At 38.8% G+C, this 25355-nt stretch overlaps 2 protein-coding genes across 4 annotated transcripts in view; one reads left to right on the top strand and one right to left on the bottom strand.

The window, feature by feature from the left end:
* PRKN (parkin RBR E3 ubiquitin protein ligase) overlaps positions 1–25355 on the bottom strand; it is a 1411643-nt gene that overhangs the window by 1111739 nt on the left and 274549 nt on the right. For all 3 annotated transcript variants that reach the window (XM_054686972.2, XM_001153913.6, XM_054686973.2), the window contains one exon: positions 16359–16522. In XM_054686972.2, coding sequence (XP_054542947.1) covers positions 16359–16522 — 164 coding nt within the window. The remainder of the gene's footprint in view (positions 1–16358; positions 16523–25355) is intronic.
* LOC107975454 (uncharacterized) lies at positions 535–9029 on the top strand. The gene is made up of 3 exons (XM_016956754.3): positions 535–610; positions 3142–3313; positions 8216–9029. Exons 1-3 carry the CDS (start codon positions 594–596, stop codon positions 8249–8251), a joined length of 225 nt encoding a protein of 74 aa, XP_016812243.3. The 5' UTR covers positions 535–593; the 3' UTR covers positions 8252–9029.

A 25355-nucleotide genomic window follows, 5' to 3' on the forward strand; every position in this document is an offset into this window, starting at 1 on the left:
TGTTTCCTACGTTAGCCCCAAAATACTAATATACATTGTGCATTAAAATAATTCACATTTTAAAACCATCACAGGCCCATTAGAAAGTTTGGCCAAAGTATACTAAATGCTCAGAAGACAAAATGCAAATGAACAGTAAATGTGAAAAGATGCTTAATTGAGTAGTAATTAGAGAAATGCAAGTTAAATCTACAATGACAGAAAAGTTTACACCAGTCAGGCTCAAAATTTAAAAGTCTGAAAATATGAAACATTGGCGAGGATGTGAATAATTGGGAGTTAAATTGTTATGATCACCTAGCAGAGCAATTATTTAGTATCTATTAATAGTAAAGCTGAAGTTATTGGTGCACAAATACCACACCCAGGAATTGGTCTAGAGAAAGTCTTATACCTGTGCACAAGACTTGTATAAGAATGTTCAGTGCAGCACTATTTGTGAAGCAAAAAAATTAGAAACACCTTAAATTCCAAATAGCATGAGAATAAATCCATTGTGATGTCACACATGGAATGCTATTCATTAGTGAACACAGGTGACCTACTGCTATATCCACTAACACGCATTAATCTCAAAATATGATTGAACAAATATGTTCAGTTGCATACAGTAGGTAACATCATATCATTTATTTAAAGTTTAAAAGCATGCAAATTAGCAGTATTCCATATTACTTATAGGCTGGTAAATAAATGTTTTTTTTTTTCTTTTTTTTTTTTTGATGGAGTCTCGCTCTGTCGCCCAGGCTGGAGTGCTGTGGCGCAATCTCGGCTCACTGCAAGCTCCGCCTCGCGGGTTCACGCCATTCTCCTGCCTCAGCCTCCCAGGTAGCTGGGACTACAGGTGCCCAAGACCACGCCCAGCTAATTTTTTGTATTTTTTTTAGTAGAGATGGGGTAATAAATGTATTTTTTAAAGTATAAAAACATAGTTGATAATGACAAATCCCAAATTCAGGATAATAGTTACCTCTGTAGAGAAGGAAGAAATGGAACACAATCAGAGAGAAGTACATCCAGGGCTTCAGTTTTAGTTGTAATATTTTTCTTAAGCTGAATGGTGGGCCCACTAGTATTTGTCATATAATTCCCATATTCTTTTCCATCCCTGGGGTTTTGCAATAACAATTACAAATACGTATCTCCCTACAAAGTTTATACAATGGTTTATATATAATTCATTCATCTTTGACTTGTAATGGAAATCTGACTTGCACAGGAAGTCAAGATTGCTAATGTTAGACTTGCAAAAGAACAAGCATGCTAATCAAATTCAAAGTCACTAATGTAATTTCCATGTATTTCTATTATAGTTCTCGATTTAGATTCTACATCTAACCTCATCTTGACTGAGAAAGTATGTATAGATTCTCAAATAAGCTTTATCTGAAGAATGTCTTACTATGTATTATTTGGTAGCACTAGGTATCAAACACTGAGGCTCAAATTTATATTTCTGTTCTGTTCTAACCTCAACAACAGACAGATAAACAAACTTCCTACTGGAGATCGCCACCTAAAATTTATTTGAAACCTTAAACCTCTCAAATAAAGTTTATTTGAACTGCCCCTCCCACAATAACCCATTCCTCTTTTTCTTCCACCCTCCTCTGTGCCTGGTGGCATCAACATCTAACATGAGTTCTATATCTCACATAGCCAAGTATCAATGTGTCATACTTCAATTTTCTCTTTCCCTTGCATCTCACAATGCGTACATCTGCTAGTCCCATTGACACAACCTCTAAAACATCACAAAGCTACATGTGTCCCTCCATTACAATGTCTAGTACCCTAGCGAAGCCCCATGCTCCGTCCCCCAAACACCTAGACTAGCCTCCCAATTAGCCTCCTTGCTTCCACCAACTTCCAGCCACACTTACCTCCCTTATGGCCTTGGCATGTGCTTACCTAATGCCCACTCTAGGTCCTTCGCTCCCTCTCTCTGGAATGATTTTCTGCAGGTATTCCCAGGGCTGGCTCCTTTATTAGCTTTCAGCTCAAACTTCACCTTCCAAGAGAAGCTTTTCCTAAATTTCCAATATAAGGTAGTGTCACCAGTCCTCAGCCTATTTTAATTCTTTCCAAGCACTTATCACTAACTGAAATTTACCATTTTTATTGCTTTACTTGCTTTAAACCTGAAGATTGTATTTGGTTGCATGTACCAGAATACTGACTACAGAAGTATAACCAATTGGGGTTTATTTTTCGCATGTTACAAGAAGTCTAAACAAAAGCCATCTAGAACTGGCTGGGGGCTCCCTGATGCCCTCAGCAACCCAAGTTTCTTCTATCCTTCTGCCCTGTCCTTTTAGCATGTGGCTTTTATCTTCATGGCACTCTGACTAAAAGCATTAATAACCTTCTTGCACATGGAATGCAGGCTCCACAAGAAAAGGGACCCTGTCTGTCTTACCCATCACCGGAAGAATGACAGGTGCTGTGTTAACAGCTTGATCAGCTAGAGCAGTGAAAGAGGAACTCAAGAGTCCTCAACCTCAGCATCATTCCTGCATCCTGGGAGTCCTGCACCATAGCCTCCATTCATTGGCCCTGGAGATTCTACCCGGATTTCTCTTCTCATGAAGCCCTGGCCTTCATGGCCTTCTTTATTGGCCCTGCCTTAGTCCAGGGCTTAGTCTCACGCTACAGTCTCCTAAGTGGCCTGCCACCTGCCTCATTTCGCCTGCCACCCTGTCACACCCACGACACAAACTGATCATATTCATCTCTAGAACTCTTATGTTTTCTTAAAGTCTGCACTCAAATAGAAAGCTCCACAAAAGTGGGGACGCACCGGTCCTGCTTACCACTGTTCTCCAGGCCTAGGAACCAGGAGTGCTTGCTGTGGAGGAGACACTTGGCAAGTATTTATTAAAAGAATCCAAGGAAGCATCTAAATTCCCGAAGATTATGTGCAAAGCCCCTCTGCATTTGACCCGGCTCATCCTCTTCCCGGTATCACCTTCCTCATTCTCACTTTTGCCGTTTGTTTAGACACAGCAAATAATTGTAATTCTAAAGTAGTGCCAGACCTTTGCATCTTTTATTTTATAATATCTGCATAAAATATTCCTTCCTTTTAAAAACAGAAATCTTCTGTTCATCACTTAATTCCCAGCTTATGATTCTCCTCAGCTTAGAGGCCTTACTGACTCAGCCTAGGGGAGCAGACAGTGCCTCCTGGATGCAGCACTTTGATGATGATGACGATGACGACGACGATGACGATGATGATGATGATGATGATGTTAAAATCACAATGCCAGCAACTGACATCATGGGGAGTTACAACGTACAAGGCACTCTTGTAAGTATTTCTGTTTGGTGACTCATTTAACCCTTGTAGCAACCCCATGAGGTAGATAACACAATTTTTCTCATTTTAGGAGAGGAACTGAGGCACAGAGACATTAACTAATGCACCAAAGGTCAAAATGGCATAAGCTACATTCCAACCCATGTGGCCCACCTCCTAATCCATGCAGTATGACTTGTGCACACATTTGTACACTGTGACCTGAAAGATTGCTGGGAGCAGGGCTCATGCCTCATGATACATAATGGGTGCCCAGTAAAAGACTGTTGAGTGAACAGATTTTAAAACAATCAGTTGTGTAAATACAGAATGGGGAAACTGGCTTACATATATATATATCTTGTAAAAACAGAGTCGGGGTTCAAATGGACTGTATGGCTCTCTAAGTCATATCATTGATCCTAAAAATAAATTACAGGCCACATTAATAGGCAGATTATACCAAGGGGCATGTAGTAACTCCAGCATAGATCAGGCCACTTTGAGAATCTAGTACAGTCCTCTCTCTTTAGAAAAGACCAAATGGAGTTCGTCCAAAGTAGGTAAAACATATGGCTGCTAAAATAGGAAGAGAAATAACTGAAGGGCATATGGATTATCGTCAAGTATCTGAGAAAGTGCTATGTACAAAAATTTCTTCTGATTTAAAAGGGCAGAACAAATCTAAGGGTGGAAGAACAATGTGCTCAGATAAGGAAGCAAATTCCAGTTGTGTGTGCTGGGCCCACTCAGGCTGTCTCCTAAGAATGGACAGAGAACACCTCTTCCCAACGCCGCCTTCAGTGTTATTATGTTGGTCCCTTAAAAAAAAACAGGGCTGGCAGGTTTTGCAAGGAAACTCCAAAGTGACAACCAGAGCTTTGTATTTATAGAGTCAGTTTACCTGCTTATCACTGCATTTAACCCATTTAGTTGCTAAAAAAAAAAAAAGAAAAAAATGGACTTGGTTGCCTTGTGGGGAATGGATAGTAGTTGAGCCTTGTGGTGAATGGATAGTAATTGAGAATGCTGCAGAGAGAGTTGACTTCGTAACCAACAGATACATATCATTAATGTGCACAGAAACTTAAGGAGGGGCCAATGTGATACACGAACTGCTGTCAGTCCTTTACATTTAGTTATTTTTAAATTTATTTTTCAGGAAGTATCTATAAAAACACTATATGTAAAACTATTTATAGGTCAGGAGGCTGAGGCAGGAGAATTGCTTGAACTGAGACCCAGGAGGCAGAGGTTGCAGTGAGCCAAGATCGTGCCACTGCACTCCAGCCTGGGCTACAGAGCAAGACTCTGTCTCAAAACAAAACAAAACAAAACAAAAACAAAAACAAAACTATTTATAGGTTAAACACTCTTTATAAGTAAAACTCATTTATTTAAAGAAACAGACTGATATTTTTATAGTTCTCTCATCAATCTCTTCTATTAAAAACAAACAAAATACTAAAAGAAAATTGCCAATCATTTTGAATAAGAGATGGTCCACTACATTCCTCCACCAGAGGCAAGAATTAAAAATTTACCAAGTCAAGCAGGAAACCCTAAAAGATTATCAACAAATGTATTATATTTTTCAAATTCGTAATGCAAAATCTATAGGTATGTTTTCTAATCAGTCCAAGACTCCAAAGTAATTAGTGAATTTATTGCCATTTTCAAAAAGTAATACCCCTTGATATGTAAGTTTCAATAGTATGGTTTTAATAAACTGAAATGAATCATTAGAAGAATTTCCCCCCTTTATCATAACTAATTAAGTCTATTTTAAAGCTTATATGCCCTCTTCAGGGAAATCTTTAAAAATTTCAAATTGTTTATATCAGTGAACAGGGCTGAATAACCAATGTATAATTGGTTAAATCAGATACATTATTTCCCCCTCAAAACAATGCCATTGAGTTGAAGGCAAAGGATAGAAATTAACTCACCAGCTATATACAATATTATATGACATAAGCAATATTAAAGATTGGTATATAAGAAACCAAGCTTGGCTGGGTGCCGTGGCTCATGCCTGTAATCTCAGCACTTTGGGAGGCCGAGGCAGACGGATCATGAGGTCAGGAGTTCAAAACCATCCTGGCCAACATGGTAAAACTCCAACTCTATTAAAAATACAAAAATTAGCTGGGTGTGTTGGCACGCAGCTGTAATCCCAGCTACTAGCGGGGCTGAGGCAGGAGAATCGCTTGAATCCAAGAGGTGGAGACTGCAGTGAGCTGAGTTCACACCACTGCACTCCAACCTGGCAACAAAGCGAGACATCGTCTAAAACAAACAAACAAACAAACAGAAACCGACCTTTAAAATAAATACAAACACAAAAAGATTAGTATGTATTTAATCTGCAAGGCTAAAGCCACACAACTGGATTTCAGTGTACTACAAAATGACAGATCATATAAATTCAAAATCTTCATTCTGCTTATCAATTACAGAGGCAAAAATATAACTATTTAAGTGGGTCTTAGAATGTATTTTCTCTTCAGAGTGCTTCCTGATCCTCTTGCCCTCTATTTTACATTCAAGCGACTCATGAATTCTTAGGAGAAATCTGAAATTACTTCATGCCCCTTGTTAAACAGATTTTGAATGGTAAGTACTCCTGCAAAATTGCTCCCCCAAATAAAATTTCACATACAGATACATTCAGTGCATTAAAAAAGTAAACTCCATTAGAATAGAATATAGTATTTTCTTAAGATAACTGTTTAGACTTAACTCAAAGGAGTTCCCACAAATATATTCTGTTCTCAGTTAGTTCAAGTGTGGAATAGGCAATTTGGCATGGGGTAAATCTGTCCCCTTTTGCAATGTTTTAAAACAGAATAAATCGTGGGATGAATTTACTGCGCATTACAAATAAAATGTTTATCTTTTCTTTGTGAATTATTCATCAAATTAAACTAATAACGTTAAAATTTGCTTATGTGTCAGTTCTTTGTAGGTAAAATTTCATATAACACTCAAAACAAACATATAAAATATAGGCATTATTACTATCTACACTTCATATAGATCAGAAAAATAAAGACTGGAGAGCTTAAATGACTTGTCCTTCCCAGAGAGTCTGACTTTAGAGTGATTCATATCTACTGTACTTCATTATAACAGTGTATTTGAAAGTCTAGTTGAACTCTTAAGTGATTTCATCTAGTGTATGACATTCTTGAAGTTTTGACTTCTCATTTATATATAGCAATAAGCACATGTGTAGGATGGCATCATAAAACTCCTTGGAATGAAAAAAACATATAAAAGGTTTTAGGCTCCTACAAGAACAGCATGTATCTCAATGTTTCTCAAAATGAGAAGAATTGACTCCAAGGTACAAAACAGGTAAACTGAGGAAGCAGATGTTAATTAACTACTTTAGCAGGTTCTGAAGTTCTTAGTGTCCAAGGTTTAAATAACACTAGAACTATCTTAAACAAATGTTTGTGTTTATTTCCTCTCTTTTCTGAACAATGTTTTTGATGAATTACGCATAGATGGAATGCAAACACACAGACCCAATTCCCTTTGAAATATGTAAGCCTATAAAAATGAGCAGAAAATATCCTTGGCAAAACCTGCACTGAGCTTTCAAAAGCCCACATATTTGAAATTGAGTTTTTGATGTACTCAAAACACAAACATCAGTGGGTTCTCGCATTCCTCATTTCTCCCTCTAATGTCAGAATATTCTATTAATTTAAAAAGCACAGTTCTGTGCCATAGTCTACATATTAAATCTTATCTGAGTGACACCTCTGAATGCAAAGTATCCAGAACAAATAATAAGACAAGAAACATTCCATGCAAAATAAAATTCAATGACAGAATAAAATCTTCAATCCAATGCAGTTTACACAAGTACACCCACAAAAATTATAATTTTTCCCAGGAAATGCATTCCCCAAATGAATGTATGCTTCTCTGTGTGAAGACATATATGTACAAAAGGCTAAAACATTTTTTAAAAATCCAAAAACAATTGATACTAGAACACTATACTGACACCAACTTTATAAATCATGGGCTTGCCCAACAATTCAGTAAATACTTGATGTTCTGCCTCCATTCAAATGAGTCTGTGCATCCTCTGATTTAGCACATGGCCAAAGAAAGATCTTTCAGCCCATCCTTCTGTGCCTTATAAAGGCTACTATGGCAATCTTCACTTGTCTAATGTGAATTTCAGTTCATTTAACTTCTGCTGCTAAATTGTTTATGATAATTTTATTTTTATCAATATTAAACCTAATATTTGAAAAAAAAAGTTAACACAACATATTAGGCCAGACTCTCCCATTCCCATTTAATTGTGTTTTCTGTGTCCTATGGGCATCACTAAAGTTATACTTTAACATAAACTATTATAATATAAATGATCACATCCCACACATTTAACTTCATCTGCCATTTAACTTATATCTAAGGAAGATCAATGCTGGAGTAAATATTTACTAATGGTTAACTTATTAATTAAAGCTATGACCCAAGCCCATACATAAATAGAAAATGAAGGAGCACACATACTCCCATATGTATTCATCATAAGTGAGTTTGGTATATAAGCTTCAAAGAAGTTTCTCATATACAATCTTATTGTTCCTTGACAGTCATCTCAGGCTTGTTACAATGACTTAGTAAAAAGGGAAAAAAGTAAAGATGGAATTTCAGTGAATCATCTTTGGGTTCAGAGCTTTTGGGTGTATAGACACCACCTCTCATTTCTTAAATTCTTCCCTAAAGGATGATGACTGTATTAAGCAAAATCTCAGATAACATCAGGTCAATTGGATGATGGAATCTTAGTCCAATAATGGAGACAACAGAAGATCTGAAACTAGGACTTCAGTGAACAGTAACACAGTTTCAGTATGGCATCTCTTCTCTGTCATTTATCAGGTTTCCTGTACCCTAATAAGATGCATCCTATGTTAAGAGTTTGGAGATTGGATTGCTGCAGAGTTTCACCCTCTCACACATTGCTTGCCTTGGAATGTGAGTGTAATCACAATGGAAACATCTATGAGATGAGAGCCTATTAAATGAATCCACAGACTATATATCTTCAGCATCTTATAAGCTAGAAGAATCTTAGCTTTTTTTTTTCTTCAAGTCTATGCTTATCGATGGCAATCCTCAGAGATGTTTTGTAAGTCCACATGGGCACAGAAATGTCAAGGCTTCCTTTCAAAGAAAAATAACATTTCTGAGAGTTCTGAATTATGCAAAGAGGTAAGTCATTCAGGGATACTTTCTGACATGTAGAGGCAACCAGACACAAATAGATGAAATAACGGTCTTCCCAAAGTGAGCATTTGCCCTGTACAGATGATCATTCTTTGATTCTAGACTCGGACACGTAGCAGCACTTACTAGTTCATATAATAATGTACCTGTTCTTTGGAGGAACTCAAGAGGATATGTACATTGGCCTAAATAAAGGAGGCCAGCAGTAAGTTCCATTTGCAAGGCAAACCTTCGGAGAGAAGATGCTTGTATCAGTCCTGTAGTGAATGAGGATCTCATTTACATGACCAATCTCTTACACAGAAATAAATCACTGCGTGACTGTGCTCTGGGTATAATGGTATTGAGCCTGGCCTCCTTTTATCTTATAATCAGTTAAAATAGGAACTATATTGGTCATTTGCAGAATTCTTTTATATACAAACGAAAAATCATGGTGGAAATGTATTCAGTGCTCTAAATTGATACTAGCCTCTTTCTGTTTTATAGTCAATAGAGAAAGCAATCTCTACTAAAAATACAAAAATTAGCTGGGTGTGGTGGTACATGCCTGAAATCCCAGCGACTTGAGAGGCTGAGGCAGGAGAATCACTTGAACCTGGGAGGCAGAGGTTGCAGTGAGCCAAGATCATGCTATTGCACTCCAGCCTGGGCGACAGAGTAAGACTCCATCTCCCAAAAAAAAAAAAAAAAATTTTGAATAAATTACCAAAAAAACCCATGAAATTTCAATAAATTTAGTTCACAAATGAAGCCATTACATCCCTAAATTCTATTACATAAATATGTTACTAATGTTTACTCTATAACCACAGCAGATCATTTGTTTCCTTTTTTTTTTTTTTGAAACAGAGTCTCTTTGTGGCCCAGGCTGGAGTGCAATGGCGCAATCTTGGCTCACTGCCACCTCCGCCTCCCAGGTTCAAGAGATTCTCCGCCTCAGCCTTCCACGTAGCTGGGATTACAGGTGATTTTTGTATTTTTAGTAGAGACGGGGTTTCACCATGTTGGTCAAGCTAGTGTCCAACTCCTGACCTCGTGATCTGCCTGTCTTGGCCTCCCAAAGTGCTGGGATTACGGGCATGAGCCACTGTGCCCAATCTGGCTCATTTATTTCCTAAAATTATAATGTATGACTAACAAATCAATTTAAAAACTATGTACAACTGGAGTACACAATTGTCAAGAACTATTTACTTTTGCTTAGTTTAAATATTTGGTAAAGAGTTTGCAAATAAATACTCATCATGTCTATTCAGATCTATAATGTGCTAAAAATTCTGTTTAAGACTTCAAGAAAGAGGCCAGGAGTGGTGGCTCATGCCTGTAATCTCAGCACTTTGGGAGGACAAGATGAGTGGATCACCTGAGGTCAGGAGTTCAAGACCAGCCTGGCCAACATGGTGAAACCCCGTCTCTACTAAAAACACAAAAATGAGCCAGGCGTGGTAGCGGGCGCCTGTAATCCCAGCTACTCAGGAGGCTGAGGCAGGAGAATTGCTTGAACCCGGGAGGCGGAGCTTGCAGTGAGCAGGGATTGTGCCATTGCACTCCAGCCTGGGCGACAGAGCGAGACTCTGTCTCAAAAAAAAATTAAAAAAATAAAAAAAGGCTTCAAGAAAGAGGCATTAATGTCTCTATAAGTTTTACTCACCCTATACTCTTAGTATGAACAAGTCTTTAAATGTGTCTGCTAATCAATTAAATTATTTTTCTCATTTCTTATGTTAAATATCACTCATTGAATACATACTCTCCCTTTAAAAGAGAGACAAATAGCAAGCTTGTTTATTTTCTAAGAAAGTGATAGTTTCAATTCCTCTGTAAAAGTGGACAGATATCCTAGGTTTTTTTTAAATTCAACTTTATATTAAAATGCTTACACATTCTAATGCAGTTGTAAGAGATAGCAGAGAAAGATGCCAGCTACCTTTTCCCCAGCTTCTGCCAGTGGTAACATCTTGCCAAGCTAGATGTTATAATTGTACTATAAGCATTGTTACAGTCAGCACAGAGGACGGCCATCACCAAAGGGTCCCTTCTGTTACCCTTTCACAGTCGCACCCTCCTCTCACCTGCTTCCACCCCCTTCAGAACTGCTGGGAAGCATGAATCTGCCCTCCATTTCTATCATTTTGTCGTTTTGAGAATGTTATATAAATAAAATTATTCAGTGTATGATCTTTGGGGATGGGCTTTTTCCACACAGCACATTTCCCCTGAGATCCATCCAAGATATTTTGTATATCAACAGTCAGCTCCTTTTTTACTGCTGAGTAATATTCTAGGGTGTGGAGGTACCAGTTTGTTGAACCACTGATCCACTGAAAGACATCAGAGTTGTTTCCGTGTTCTGCTAATGTGAATAAAACTGTTATAAACATTCATATACAGATTTGTGTGTGTACCTACGTCTTCATTTCTCTAGGATAAATAACTAAGAGTATAACTCTGTCATCTGGTAAATACATATGTCATTTTTTATGAAACTGCTATATTCTTTTCCAGAGTGGCTCTACCATTTTATATTCCCAGTAGCAATTTGCGAGTAATCCAATTTCTCCACATCCTCATCAGCATTTGGTGTTGTCTTCATTTTGTATTTTAATTTACCTACTTTACCTATTACTCTAGATATTACTTTATACATTCTTAACTTGTCATGCTCTACTGCAGTTGCTATTTTATAGGTTAAGTTTAGAAATCTTACCTTTCCTTGCATCTGTGTTTATGTTTGCCTGAAATGTTTCTTCTACATGTAGAACTACATTAGACAATGCTATAACTTTTGCTGCAATCCTCTAACATAATTTAGAAAACTCAAGAGGAGAAAAACAGTGCATTGTATTTAACCATATTTTTGCTTACTATGTTTTTCCCTCCTTCCTAGTGTTCCAAAATTCCTTTTTTTGTTGTTTCATTTGTTTAGAAAATTTCTTTAGCCATTCTTTTAGGGTAGGTCTGCTGGTGACAAATTCACTTAGTTTTTCTTTATCTAAAAAAAAAATGTATTGATTTGTTCTTTCTTCCTGAACGACATTTTCACTGGGTATAATATTACAGGTTGGCAGTTCTTTTCTTTCAGCATTTGAAAAACATTGTGCCACTTCCTTCTAGCCTTCATGGTTTCTGATGAGAAATCCACTGTAATTAGAACAATGTTAGCCCTATAGGGAAGGTGTGATATTTCTCTGGCTTCTTTCAAGATCTAAAATTTGTCTTTAGTTTTAAGAAGTTGAATTACATTGTGTGTTGGTGTGGGTTTCTTTGGGTTTTTCCTGTTTTAGATTCACTCAGCTTTATGAATCCATCTATAACTTTATGTCTCTTGCAAACTTTGGAAGTTTCCAACAATTATTTCTTTGAGCATTTGCCCACCATTATCTTCTCCTTCCAGGAATCCCCTGACACAAACTTTAAATGCTCTGTTAGAGGCCCACAGGTCTCTGAGGCTCTATTCCTTTTTTCTTTTTCCAGCCTACCTTTTCTTTGCCATTTGGACCGTGTCATTTCTATGTTCCAACTTCCAGTTCACTGACTCTTTTCTCTGTTCCTTCCATTCTTATGTCAAACCCATCAATGAGTGTTTTATTTCAGAAATTTCAAACAAAAGGCTCTCCACTCAGCCTTTACTAGTGTTGGTGGGGACAAGGATAGGGCCGCAGTTTTTCTGTTGCGTTTGGCTGGAGTAGACTGGTTATTGTCTAAATGTTTTCTATGTTGCTAGGCAGCCCCTTTCTGAGTCCTCTGGATAAAAAACAGGCCATTGTTGGGGATTTCTTCCTTCCTTCCTTTCTTCCTTTTCCCTTCCCTTCCCCCTTCCTTTACCTCTCCCTTCTCTCTCTCTCTCTCTCTGCCCCTCCCTTCCTCTCTGCTTCTTTTCTCTTCTCTTTTCTTTTTGTCCATATATGTTGACATTTCCTGGTTGCCAGTTTCTTCAGTTCCACATCTGAGGTAACGTAGCAAAAAGAAAACTCAAGAAATTCACCTCTGGATTCTTCCTTGGGTTCTAAAATCCCTACTCTGTCCACATTCTTCTCACTACTTTCAGAATCTTCCTAAGCTTGTACAGCGGACCCTTGAATAACATGGGTTTAAACTGCATGGGTCCATTTATATGCAGATTTTCTTCTGCCTCTGCCACCCCTGAGACAGTAAGACTAACTCCCCCTCTTCCTCTTCCTCTTTAGCCTACTCAGCATGAAGACAAAGACAATGAAAATCTTGATGATCCACTTCTACTTAATGAATAGTATCTTTTCTCCTTTTTGTAATGCTCTTAATGTTTTCTCTAGTTTTTTAATTATAAGCATACAGTACATATTACATATGAAAAATATGTATTAATCAACTGTTCATGGTATCAGTAAGGCTTCCCGTCAATAGCAGACTACTGGTAAAGTGTGAGGGGAGATAAAAGCATACATGAGTTTTGTCTACATAGCGGTTGGCACCCCTAACTCCATGACTCCACGAGTCAACTGTACAATATGCAATGTCTAGGCTTTTTAGTGTAGTTGCTGGGAGGAAGAGGGAAATGTATGCCTACTCCAGCTTCCCAGAAGCAAAATCTGTGCCAGATCATTCGTTTTCAATGTCTATATTTTTTCCATTTTCCTTTAATTTTTTAAAGTTCTTAAAGTCTTGCCAATAACAAAACTGAACAGATGAGTGTGTAATGAAAATAACTATACTCTAACAGTGCTTCTCTAAGTGGCCTGTGGATATGCTCTCCCAGAACTGAAAATTCTATGAAAATTTTTTAGATGTGACATCAATTCTATTATAATCTTACAAATACCCTTTGCCAGTTAAATAGACAAACTCGCTTTTTAAAATTATGACATTTCATAAGACTGTGGTCTCAAGCTATAGTTCCCCAAAGTACCTGGGGTGAGGCACTAAAACTAATTTCCTCCTCAAAGAAGGTGAAACTAAGTGTGAGAGATACTGCTCAGTATGTGGGGTGACCACTGCCTCAGTTTTCCTAGGACACTCCCAACATATAATTTTGTCCTGGAATAATTATTGACAGGGTCTTCTTTTATACTCACAATATCTCATTTTGCCTGATAAGCTAATATATATGTTCATATCACCTATGATAAAGAATACGAAACCAGGAGGAAAACACCCAGCAAGCATAGACACCACCCCAGCCATCTCTTCTTCTCTTCAGGACACCAAGGTGTATATTTAACATTCATTAGTGGAAGCATTAAGTAGCTCATATGGAAGGTCCATCTTCTTTTTCTCAGCAGCAACTTATTATTAGATATTTTGTGCTTATACTGTGAAATATAGCACCTGTAATGATAATGGGTAACTAAATGATATTGACTAAATAGTTGTAAACATATGTTCTAAGATTATACAAGAATATCTAGGATGCTAAAATTCTGCCAGTTGTACACTTAAAGAAAACATAGCCATCAATTTGCAATTACATGTGTAACTTCCTAGTCTTTACAGTGAAACTCTTCTATGAACAAAGTTTGCCAACTTCTCGGCACCTAAATCATTTAACTGTGATTTAATAGAAGTTCCATAAGTATGAACCTTTCTTTTTCAGTGTCCTCAGACATAAGTTCTCAACAGCCAGCTAGGCATCTCCAAACACACGTACTCAGCTGGCATCAACTCCCATCATGTTGGAACAATGCAGCATCCTTCCCCCAACCAAACCGGGTCTTCAGACTTCCCATTTCCTTCTATGGCATGCCATTTTTCTCTAGTTCCCCACCAATGAAACTTCAATGCCAAGTTAGTCAAGGTTATGTGAAATATAGCCCATATTTTATTTTTTGTCCAATCTTCAACATCTCTCTTCAGGTTCTAGAAGAACAAGAACCCATCCTTTTTGGCAAGCATTCTCTATGCTCATTCCCCCATTCCTCCATCTACAGAATCCTACCTCAACTCAATTCATCCAAGAAGTTCTTCCTGGTGACTTCCAACCAGATGTGTTTTCTCCACCTTTAAAACTTCATAATATTTTCAGGTGCGATACGGCAGTTATGTTTCATATTCTTATATTATAGCTATTAGGTTGAACAACATGAAATTGTTGAACCTGTAAAAATGGCAATCCCATATGGTTCAATCTAATATTTCTCTTGGTTTTAGGGCTCATAAATAAAGAGCAGTCTCCATGAAAACAGGGGCTGAGTTAGGTCTCTCTTTTGGATCCCCTGAGAAGCCTAGGACATTGGAAGTGCTTAAGAAGTGTTTGTCAAAATAGACTCATAAATCAACACATGTCTTAGGCATATATGTTTGCAAAGTCAATCACCTGAAGCAATTAGTCTAACTACATATGAAATCGCTAATTGTTTTATGAATCAGCACAAATGGCAGTTTAGAACCTGAAGGTTTTGGCAACATAAAATGTTTTGATTCAAGGAGCTGTTTTAAAATTATTTATTTGTGAAGGAAACATCCTTGGATTTAGAGGTTGGCAGATACAGTGAAAATCTTTTTAGTTGACTGAAATAGAAAAAAAAAAAATCAAAACACTTTTTAGCACATGCACTTCCCTTATAAAACCAAATTGCCTGAAAGCAGAGGCCAGCAGTTTGTGCACAACGAGTGTGTGCCTCAACACCATCAGCAGGAGATGCAATGCAGAATGACAGGAACAATTTGCATTTCTATAGCTTCTTTGTATACCCAAATTCTGAGAGCATTTTACAAAGCCATAAATATCGTCACCCACAAGAGACAAGGAAAGGATGCAGATACAAGGACGGACTTTGTGTACTCTGACCCAGGAGCCTCCCTGCGCGGAGCAGTGATACCCACACAGCTGTAAACCTGAGTGCAATTAATTGATGCTGGTTAAGAAAAGGGGAACATACATCTGCAGGGTCCTTCACAGTCACAGGGACCATTCCCAGAAAGCGTTTCGTCTTTCTTGCATTCACAAAGAATAACATCAACAAATGTTGAGTTGTATTTGCGAGTTTCCCCAACAAAGGACGGGTCTCTAGTTCTAGGTGATGGTGGTATTATCAATCACCTCACCAGTCCCCCTAATTCCTACAAAAATCACCAATCCGAATGACATGTGTGTAGGGCTTTCATGGGGCTAGGAGCAGTGGGCTGCTAGAAGCTCTGCTGGGGCCAGGAGAGAAGAGAGCATCGTTCACTCTTATTACGTTGCAGGGGCCTATTTCCAGGGACAATGTTACTGAACCTTGGAGAAATTCATGCAAAGGTATACTGTTGTTGTGCTCCAGGCTTCCTTCCCCATCAGCTGCAGAACTGTGCGATTCTGGTCCTGGCCCAGGTGTGCCCAAAGCTAGTTGCCAATGGGCCCCGGAGCCCACACCTCCTCTAGCGCAGCATAGCAGCAGCCCTCACTATCCTCCAGGGGTCACAATTGGGTTACAAATTCCTCACAGTGCAGGGACTGAGCAGCCTGATTGGGAACAATTTATTCGAATCCTTCTTCATTAAGATTCAAATGGAATAAGTAAGGTAGAAATTGAACAGACACAGAAATTGTGCCTTGCTGCTCTTGCAGTCAGTAAACATTTATTCACTAAGCCTAGCTCGTGTGTTCTTTCTCTCTCTCTTTCTCACTCGCAGTTGTTCTTCCAATCTTTCCTGCTTGCTGTTTCAATGCATAATTAAGAAGGTCAGAATTAATGAAGCAGTGTGGAGTAAAGTTCAAGGAATCCCCAGGCACTATTTATTCTATTAGATCTCAGGCATGAATGTCAGATTGGCAGCGCAGGCGGCATGAGCAATGGAGCTGGCGGCATCCCAGGAACGGCCGCCAAGGGAGACTCACCTGCACAGTCCAGTCATTCCTCAGCTCCTTCCCTGCGAAAATCACACGCAACTGGTCAGCCGGAACCCCCTGTCGCTTAGCAACCACCTCCTTGAGCTGGAAGATGCTGGTGTCAGAATCGACCTCCACTGGGAAACCATGGCTGGAGTTGAACCTGACAAACACTGACCAAGGAAATTGGAAGGGAGAAGAGAAAGTGAGCATCACTCGAAGCCCTTAAATGGCGATAGCAACATTTCTCAACTGATTTACCCCTCGCAGCCCTTCAGTGAATGGTATATATTCTCTTTCACTTACAACAAAAAACTTAATGCTATAGAGCAATATTTGGGAAAAACAGAGTTAGTTACCCATGAGATTTCCCTTTCATATATTCGTCAGTGACCTGCAAACCAAAATTGCATTCTCCCTTTGACATCCATCCTGGGAAACAGAGAGACTTGAGCAGGACACTTGCTTGATTGGAATTGAAAGAGTCCCATGAGTTTATTGAAAAGACTCAGCTCTGACAGCATGTACACACTCACACTCCCTCCACAGTGACCCTCTTAATAAAAATAGGAGGCGATGTGTTAGCACTCAAGGTATAGCAATGGAAAAAATCTAAGCTGCTCTATAGACCAGAGTGAAGACCCACTCGGGGCTACGGCTCAGAGCCCTAGACTTGGGTGGTCCTGGCCAAAATGCTCCACTGGGTCTATGAAGACAATTATTTGCCCTCTTTTTGGCAGGGAGGGGGTGGAGACGCTAGTGACACCATTTGTCTTACTGAAGCCACTGTTCCCCGTGAGACCCAGGCTGCATCCTCTAGTCTGTCTGTCTGCATGCCGTCTTCTCACTGCACCTGCCGTCCCACCTCTTCAGCGTCTCTCATCTGCCCTTTCCTTTCCATTCTTTCTCTCACTGCTTGAAGTCACGCTCTCATCATATCTTTTCTAGAGTCTCATAATAACCCCCAACTGGAGTCTTGATCCACGCCATCACCTCCAAAAGGCCCTACATAGTTCTGCAAAATGAGCCTTATTAATACAGAGCTATGTCACACCACTCAAATCCTTTAAGTCTCACACTGTCGGCTGGTGAGGAAAGACTCCAAGATCCCTTTCATCCAGCACAAACCTATATTCCAGCATTTTCTTCATTAATCTCCACGTGTACTCTTTTAAACTAAATGCTCCCAGAAAAAAAAAAAAAATCACAGAAAACTGCTGCACACAACTTCTTGCTTTTATTCATGACCTCCCTCCTTCTCCTCTTCCTATTGAAATCCTGCCTACCTCCATGGCCCACTTCAGATGTGACCTCCTCCAAGAAGCTTCTGGCTATCAGCTACTGCAAAAGCCTGATCTTCCTTATTCAGGGCACCAGTGGCATTTACTATGTATGTCTTTTAATATTCACCACATTCCTCGTGGAAGCAGGATAGCACACGGGTTAAAAGAACATCCTGAAGCATTAGGAAGACCCATGAAAAATCCCCACAGATTCCTTTAATTGGCTTAGGATGCTAGGGGTCAATCTATTAACCTCCCTCTTTAGGTCTCAGTTCCCTTATCTTGAAAACATAAATAAACCACAGACCATATTATTCGGTTCATTAAATAATATTTATAGTATTTAAAACTATCTTCTTGTAACCTTTAAAAATAATGGACATTTAGCTGTTTTTGATATACATTTTGCCTTCTTTAAAAGATAACAAACTCCTCAAGGGCAACTGCTGTTGTTTATTTACTGCTGTGTTTCTTTTAAATGTAGTACTATAGCTAATTATTTCTCAATACCAATGTAAGATGACCCACCTCATCATAATTATAATAATCATTACAATGCCAATAATAATCAGGCACTTACTATGTGCCAGACATTGTGCTCTCATATGGTTTTTCTAAGCCTCCCAGTGATCTGGTCAGGTCCCTATTATTATCCTTATTTTATAGAATAATAAACGAAGGCCCAGGGAATGGTACCCACTTTTCTAAGGACATTAATTACTTTCTAATAGAACTGGGTTTCAAATTTATTTCAATCTAACTCTAAAGCTCATTCCATTTCTACTAAAATAGGCTTCCTGAAACCATCTCAGAAGAAAAGTCCAGGCCAGGCACAGTGGCTCAAGCCTGTAATCCTAACACTTTGGGAGGCCAAGGGGCAAGGATTACTTGAGCCCAGAAGTTCAAGACCAGCCTGGGCAACAAAGTGAGACCCCATCTCTACAAAAAATTTTTTTAAACAATCAGCAGGGCGTGGTGGCATGCACTTGCAGTCCCAGCTACTCTGGAGGCTGAGGTGGGATGATTGTGTAAGCCCAGGAATTAGAGGTTTCAGTGAGCTATGGTTGTGCCATTGCACTCAGTCACCCTGGGTGACAGAGACCTTGTCTAAAAAAAAAAAAAAAAAAAGTCCACATTTCTATCCCTCATGATTAAAAAGATAACAATAAAAAGGCTTTATGACATAAATCAGATATTCCCTATATGGGTGCACAGTACAAATAAATAAAAGCTCCAGTGAGGAGCTAAGAGCAAAGGACCGTGAACAATAACCATGAACAACATGGGCCCCAAAACAGACATGACACTCAAGTGAGGGCAGGTGGCCCAGATGACACCACAAGAACAAAAGCCTGACATCTCTGACCAGCACGGAAAGTGTTTAGAAAAAGGAAGGACGACCAGTGACAAAGTGCTCCAAATAAAGAAAATTCATGAAAAATACTAATTACGGAGGAAATGGTGCTTTTGATACACTTTTAAGTCAATTTCTTTTGACACCTTTGAAAATGGAGGGGAAGAAATAAAAATGTATTGGAAGCCCTGAGGTATCTTCACAGCATCCTCAGATCAGAGACCATAAGACAACCAATTCATCAGAAAAGACACACGACAAGTTAGGGGCTATAGGGACAAAAGATATGATCCCAGTTCTAAATTTCATTTTCTACTAGTGAGAATAGATTTAAAGTAAAACACCATAGGAAGGAATGTGGGAAGAAGTGGCTGGAATTTGTGCCAAAGCTGCTATAAAACCAGATAAAAATTCCAGGAGATCTTAAGTTTATGATTTTGCTCCAGGGGTTCAAATCATGGAACTCCTACTGCAAGGATGAGAGTTTTTTTGTAAAGGGAAACTGCAAAAAATATTAAAGATACCTCTGTCCAACCACTGAAATCCTAAGTATATACAAGTTTTTTCTATAATAGAAAAGTTACAGATTTAAAGTTACAGTATTTAGATAAATCATAAATACTATGGATATGAATATTTTTAACAGTAAATCTAATATACGACATAAATTTAAAATGGAAAGATAAATCAAATACATAATATTTGACCAACTAAAACATTTGCATGAATAAGAAAAAACATCTTAACAGACTCACTGAGTTCATAATCAAGTGCCATTATGTGAAAAATGGCTAGTGCTGAATGGCAGTAACGTGATTTGAGTGGGTCTCAACCTTTTTCTGACATATGTGGGAAACATGTCATGTCCCATCTGTACCAGCCCCTGAACTCCAGCCATGATTTCCAAAACAGGAGTGGAGGGAAGTACCCAGTTCTCCCCACCTACTACCTCTTTAAAGTCACAGAAAGCAGAACGTCTTTAGAGCTACATAAAGAGAAATTTGAATGCTGGTTGTAACGCTTGCTAATTTTATGACAAGTTACCTGGCCACCTTGACTGTTAGCTTCCTGATCTAATAAATGGGTATAAGGGATGCAACACCAATGTCTGTTACACAAGATTTATTGAGATTATGGATGTATTAGAAAGTCTCAGAAAGAGACTAGTACAGGGCCTATCCTCCTAGTGCTGGGCAAGTGTGTGCTCCAAAAATAGTTCCCTATTCTAGGCACCTAGAGGAGGTAGAGCTAATGAAAGCAGTGTCCTTTGCTTGCATGGTAACTAAGGGAGATTAGATAGCATGTGGGTAAATACTAAATAAAGTAGCCAATTTTTCTGGATTCTGCTCCTCTTGGTGGACAGAAAACTTCCAGAGACCAAGAGATATGATAGAGAATATGGCTCACCTCTACTTTCTAAGGTTTCATTATATATTAAAAGCTTGGAAATGCATTGTTTTAGTAATTGTTTTGATGACGTATATTATAGTATCAGAAACAAACAACATATCAGTAAACATTATCAATCATGTGTATTATCAATCAACATTATAATGCACTGATAACAAAAAACATAATGAGATATATCCAGATTCCTTTTTTATGATATCCCTAACCAGGGTTCAGAAGTCCCAGAGAGTAAGGGTGAATGGGTGGGAAGAGGGGAAAGGGTTATTGGTGGATGGGCCCTTATATTTCTTTTAAGACAATTTTATTTACCAAGTCTGACCAGGGTATAAACTTTATAAATATAGTAGTCAATATCAATAATTAATGATTTTTAAATGATTCTGGCTGCTCCTCAAGCAGCCATTCCACCTCCTGCACTGAGAACAGCGATGTCATTCATCAGCACAGCCCCATCCTCCTTGTCATTGGTCAAATGATTGGTTCGGGGATGATGCAAGCCAATCTGTGCCTGGCACTCCCCTTGTTCCAGTGATTGATTCTGCAGAATACAGGTGACATAAGGTGGACTAATCAAAGTCATATCCAGAACTGTCAAAGGTTCGGTGAAGTCCTTTTAGATGGCAAATAACATCATGTGATGCCTTAGACAGTTTTGCGGAGAGACCCAAAGAAAATCACAGCCCAAGATAGACCATTAACATGAGCACAAAAATGGACTCAGTGCACTGAAGGCAGGCAATTCTTCCTCATGAGAGGGTTTCCTAAGCTCCGTGGGATGTTCAGCTCCACCTGCAGCCCAGTAAGTATCAGAGGCACGCCCCGGTTAATTGCGGCAACACAAAAGTAACTCCACATGTTTCCAAATGTCCCTTGCCTGGGAAGTTTCTTCTGCACCTTTGAGAACTATCACTAAATCTAGTATTCCCTAACTTTAACAAACCAACCAACCTGTCCTCACACCCTCCTGCGATTACTACCCCATTTTTCTACATAGAAATTTTCATTGAGAATTTCTTATCATCCTGGTCTCCATTTCTTTATTTTATACTCTTCTGTGAGCCAACACTTGAAGACTGCTCTTGGTAAAGCAATGAGCTCTACACTTCAATCCTGTCATCACATTTCAGTTCTTATCAGGTTGACCTTCCAGGGACATTCAATATAGTTGGCTTCTGTTCTCATCATCCTTTCTTCTCTTGGCACCCGCCAGTGCACCCTTCTGGTTTCCCCTACAAAAGAGGACATACTTTTGTAGCTTCCTCTTCTGGATTCTCTCCCTTTATTGGCCCTGCAGATTTTGGAGTATCCCAGGAGTCTGAATCTGTGTATTCTCCCAGGTGACCTCCTCTAATCCCGTGGCTGTAATGCAGTGGATATGTCATCAACTCCCAAATCCTTATTTCCAGACTTGCCATCGCCCTGGACCTTTATTTCTCTTTCTCTTTCTTTCTCTTCCTCCCTCCCTCCCTCCTTTCTTTCTTTCTTTTCCTCTCTCTCTCTCTCCCCCTCTCTCGCTCTCTCTCTCTCTCTCTCGTCTCACTCTGTCTCCCACTATGGAGTGCAGTGGCACGATCTCAGCTCACTGCAACCTCCGCCTCGCAGGTTCAAGCAATTCTCCTGCCTCAGCCTCCCGAGTACCTGCGATTACAGATGCCCACCACCACACCCATAAATTTTTGTATTTTTAGTAGAGAAGGGGTTTCCTCATGTTGGCCAGGCTGGTCTCGAACTCCTGACCTCAGGTGATCAATTCGCCTCAGCCTCCCTAAGTGCTGGTATTACAGGCATGAGCCACCACGCCTGGCCCTCACTGGAACTTCAGATAATTGCATCTACTAGCATTTGATATCTACACGGATGTCCAGTAGATAAATAAAATAAACATTCTCTTCCTACACCTGTCTTAGTGCTTTGCCTTATTCCTACCCTCTTTGATCCATCAATAAATTTTGTTAATGGTAGTCCTTCATTTCTAACCTAATCTCATCTACAGTAATCTATTTCCCTACCCAATAATTTGTGGTGGAACACAAATCTCTAGAACTGCATCTTTGGACTCATAGCTCAATGTTAAGTGACCTTGCATGTGCAATTTCATCTTCATTGGGTTGTTATAAGGATCTGCATTATTACTAGCTACAAGCATTTTTATAGCTCGTTTTTTTATTTTTTTAATTGCTATTTTTATGTTTTATGTTTATTATTTTTATTTTTATAACTATTACCTGCATACTCATTTAGCACTTGAGTATACGCTGTATGATACCATCCTCTAATAGCTTGTTTCATAATTCTTTATTTCTGTCTTTGAAGTTCTTTGTGACAGGAAGCCTCATTTCATCTCCCCACTTACACACAGAGGCCAGGATTTTTGCCTTTTATAATGAATTATTAAATGCTATCGGATCAACCCTCCTGCAAAAAAACTACTATAAAATTGGGACTTTACTAAAGAAAGCAGATTCTTGAAAAGCCATAGAAGAGTGAACAAAAACAATGAAGATTTCTAGTTAGGGGGTCCACATCAGGAGAAGTACAGTTACATAAAGGGAGTGCCCATTCTCACAGCTTTAGGCTTGAAGCCAGGTGCAGTCCGTGCACATGGCATGTGGGCCAGCAGGCACTTTGGTTGCAAAGCCACAGTTTTTCTGGCTGAAGAAGCAAAACACCAAGACTGGGACACCTACCTCTGAGGAGACATAGAAGAAAATGAGTCAGAAAGAGAAACCCAAATTTCTGTCTACCCACGTCTCTGGCTAACCCCTGAATGATGAAGGTGCATTATCAGACTCACAGTTGCTCAGCTAAAGGAAGGATGTGCTCAAGGAGGTGAAGTATAATGCCCCCATGACTGTAAATCCCCTGTGAAGGTAAACGCCCCTATGACTGTAAATGCCCCTTTGAGTGTAACACCCCTGTGAATATGAACGCCCTGTGAATGTAAACGCTCCGTGAATGTAAACGCCCCTGTGATTGTAATCCCCCTGTGAATGTAAATGCCCCTGTGAATGTAACACCCCTGTGATTGTCTTCCTCCTGAAGAATACAGCATGGAAAGGGGAACAAAAACAACCTCACATATTCTCACTCATAGGTGGGAATTGAACAATGAGATCACATGGACACAGGAAGGGGAATATCATACTCTGGGGACTGTGGTGGGGTGGGGGGAGGGGGGAGGGATAGCATTGGGAGATATACCTAATGCTAGATGACGAGTTAGTGGGTGCAGCGCACCAGCATGGCACATGTATACATATGTAACTAACCTGCACAATGTGCACATGTACCCTAAAACTTAAAGTATAATAAAAAATAAAAAATAAAAAAAAAAAAAAAAAAAAAAAAAAAAACAACCTCACAGTGGAGAAACCTGACAGGCGCTACCGCAGCCAGGTGATCAAGGTCAACATCAACAGTGGTAAGTCATCTTGATCATGTTTACCCTTGACACAATGTGATGCAACGGGCAATTTATCTCTGTGGGCTTTCTCTCAAAAACACATAAGCCCAGTCTAATCTTCACGAAAACATCGGACAAAACGCAATTGAGGGACGTTGTAGAAAACACCTGGCCAGCACTGCGCAAACCTTTCAAGGTCATCCAAAACAAGAACAGTCTTTAGAAACTGTTAGAGTCTAAGAGCCTAAGGAGATGAGTAAAGGCAATGTGGTAGCCTGGATGGAATCCTGGAAAAGCAAAGAGACATTCGGTAAAACTAAGAATATCCAAATACAGTTTGAATTTTAGTTAATAAGAATGTATCAGCATTCGTTCATTAATGATAACAAATGTAGTATAACAATGTAAGAAGTTTAAAATAGGGAAACTGGGTGTGGGGTACATGGGAACTCCCTGTACTATTTTTGCATCTTTTTCTGTAAAACTAAAACTGTTGTAAAATAAATGTTCATATATATTAAAAAAAAAAGATCTAGATGGAGATCAGACTTGCACACAAAGAACAGATTTTCTTTTCAAGATCAACCAAAATAAATGTCTTCCAAAACAAACAAAGAACCAAGGGTCACTGGAGAAAAAATTACAGAATTCAGTGTCTCCAGTAATTACGTTTATAATGTCTCAGATATAATTTTAAAAGTATCTAACATTTCAAAGAACCATGAAAGTATACCATTCTTGGAGAAAAGAAAATCAAGTGAGACAAAACCCTGAAATGACTCTAATTTTGAAACTAGGAAACAAAATTTTAAAGGAACTAGTAGTATTACTGTCCTTAATGGAGTAAAAAAAAAAAAAAAATTGCAATGAGTGGAAAGGTATGACAGATAATCAGAGAAATAGAAATTATAAAAAGGAATCAGGCCGGGCATGGTGGCTCACTCCTAGCAATTTTTTGGGAGGCCCACACGGGCAGATCACATGAGCCCAGGAGTTTGAGATCAACCTGAGCAATACAGTGAGACCTTAGCTCTATTAAAAAAAAAAAAAAAAAAGAGAGAGAGAGAGAATCGAATAGAAATTCTAGAACTAAAACTACAATTGCCTGGAATAAAAATCTGTTAAATAAATTTAATACCCAAATGGAGATTAAAGAGGAAAGCATTAGTGAAGAATAAAGAATTGTTTTTAAATGAATAGATGTTAGGGACATATTAGATAATATCAAATGATCTAATATATATGTTGTTGGAGTCACAAAGAAAAAATGAAAGAATGGGGCAGAAAAATTTTTCAAAAAATAATGCCCTCAAATTTTAATATGTGATGAAATAAATAAATTTACATATTCAAGATGTTCAACAAACGTCAAGCAGGATAAACATGAACGTGCTTGTGTCAAGGCAAATCATAGCATAGTCAAACTATGGAAAGCCAAAGACAAGGAACAAGCTTTGAAAACAACAAGAAAAGTTTGTCTGTCACATACAGGGTTGAAATGACGTAATTAAGGGTTAATTTCTGGTCAGAAACAATGGAGGCCAGAAGTGACGGCA

The sequence above is a fragment of the Pan troglodytes genome, chromosome 5 (genome assembly GCF_028858775.2).
Source record: "Pan troglodytes isolate AG18354 chromosome 5, NHGRI_mPanTro3-v2.0_pri, whole genome shotgun sequence".
In the NCBI taxonomy this organism is placed as follows: domain Eukaryota; kingdom Metazoa; phylum Chordata; class Mammalia; order Primates; family Hominidae; genus Pan; species Pan troglodytes.

Coding starts and splice junctions, on each gene's coding strand:
- LOC107975454 (XM_016956754.3), top strand. Junction 3,314..8,215: donor ACAACGTACAAGGCACTCTT/GTAAGTATTTCT, acceptor GTCATTTATCAG/GTTTCCTGTACCCTAATAAG.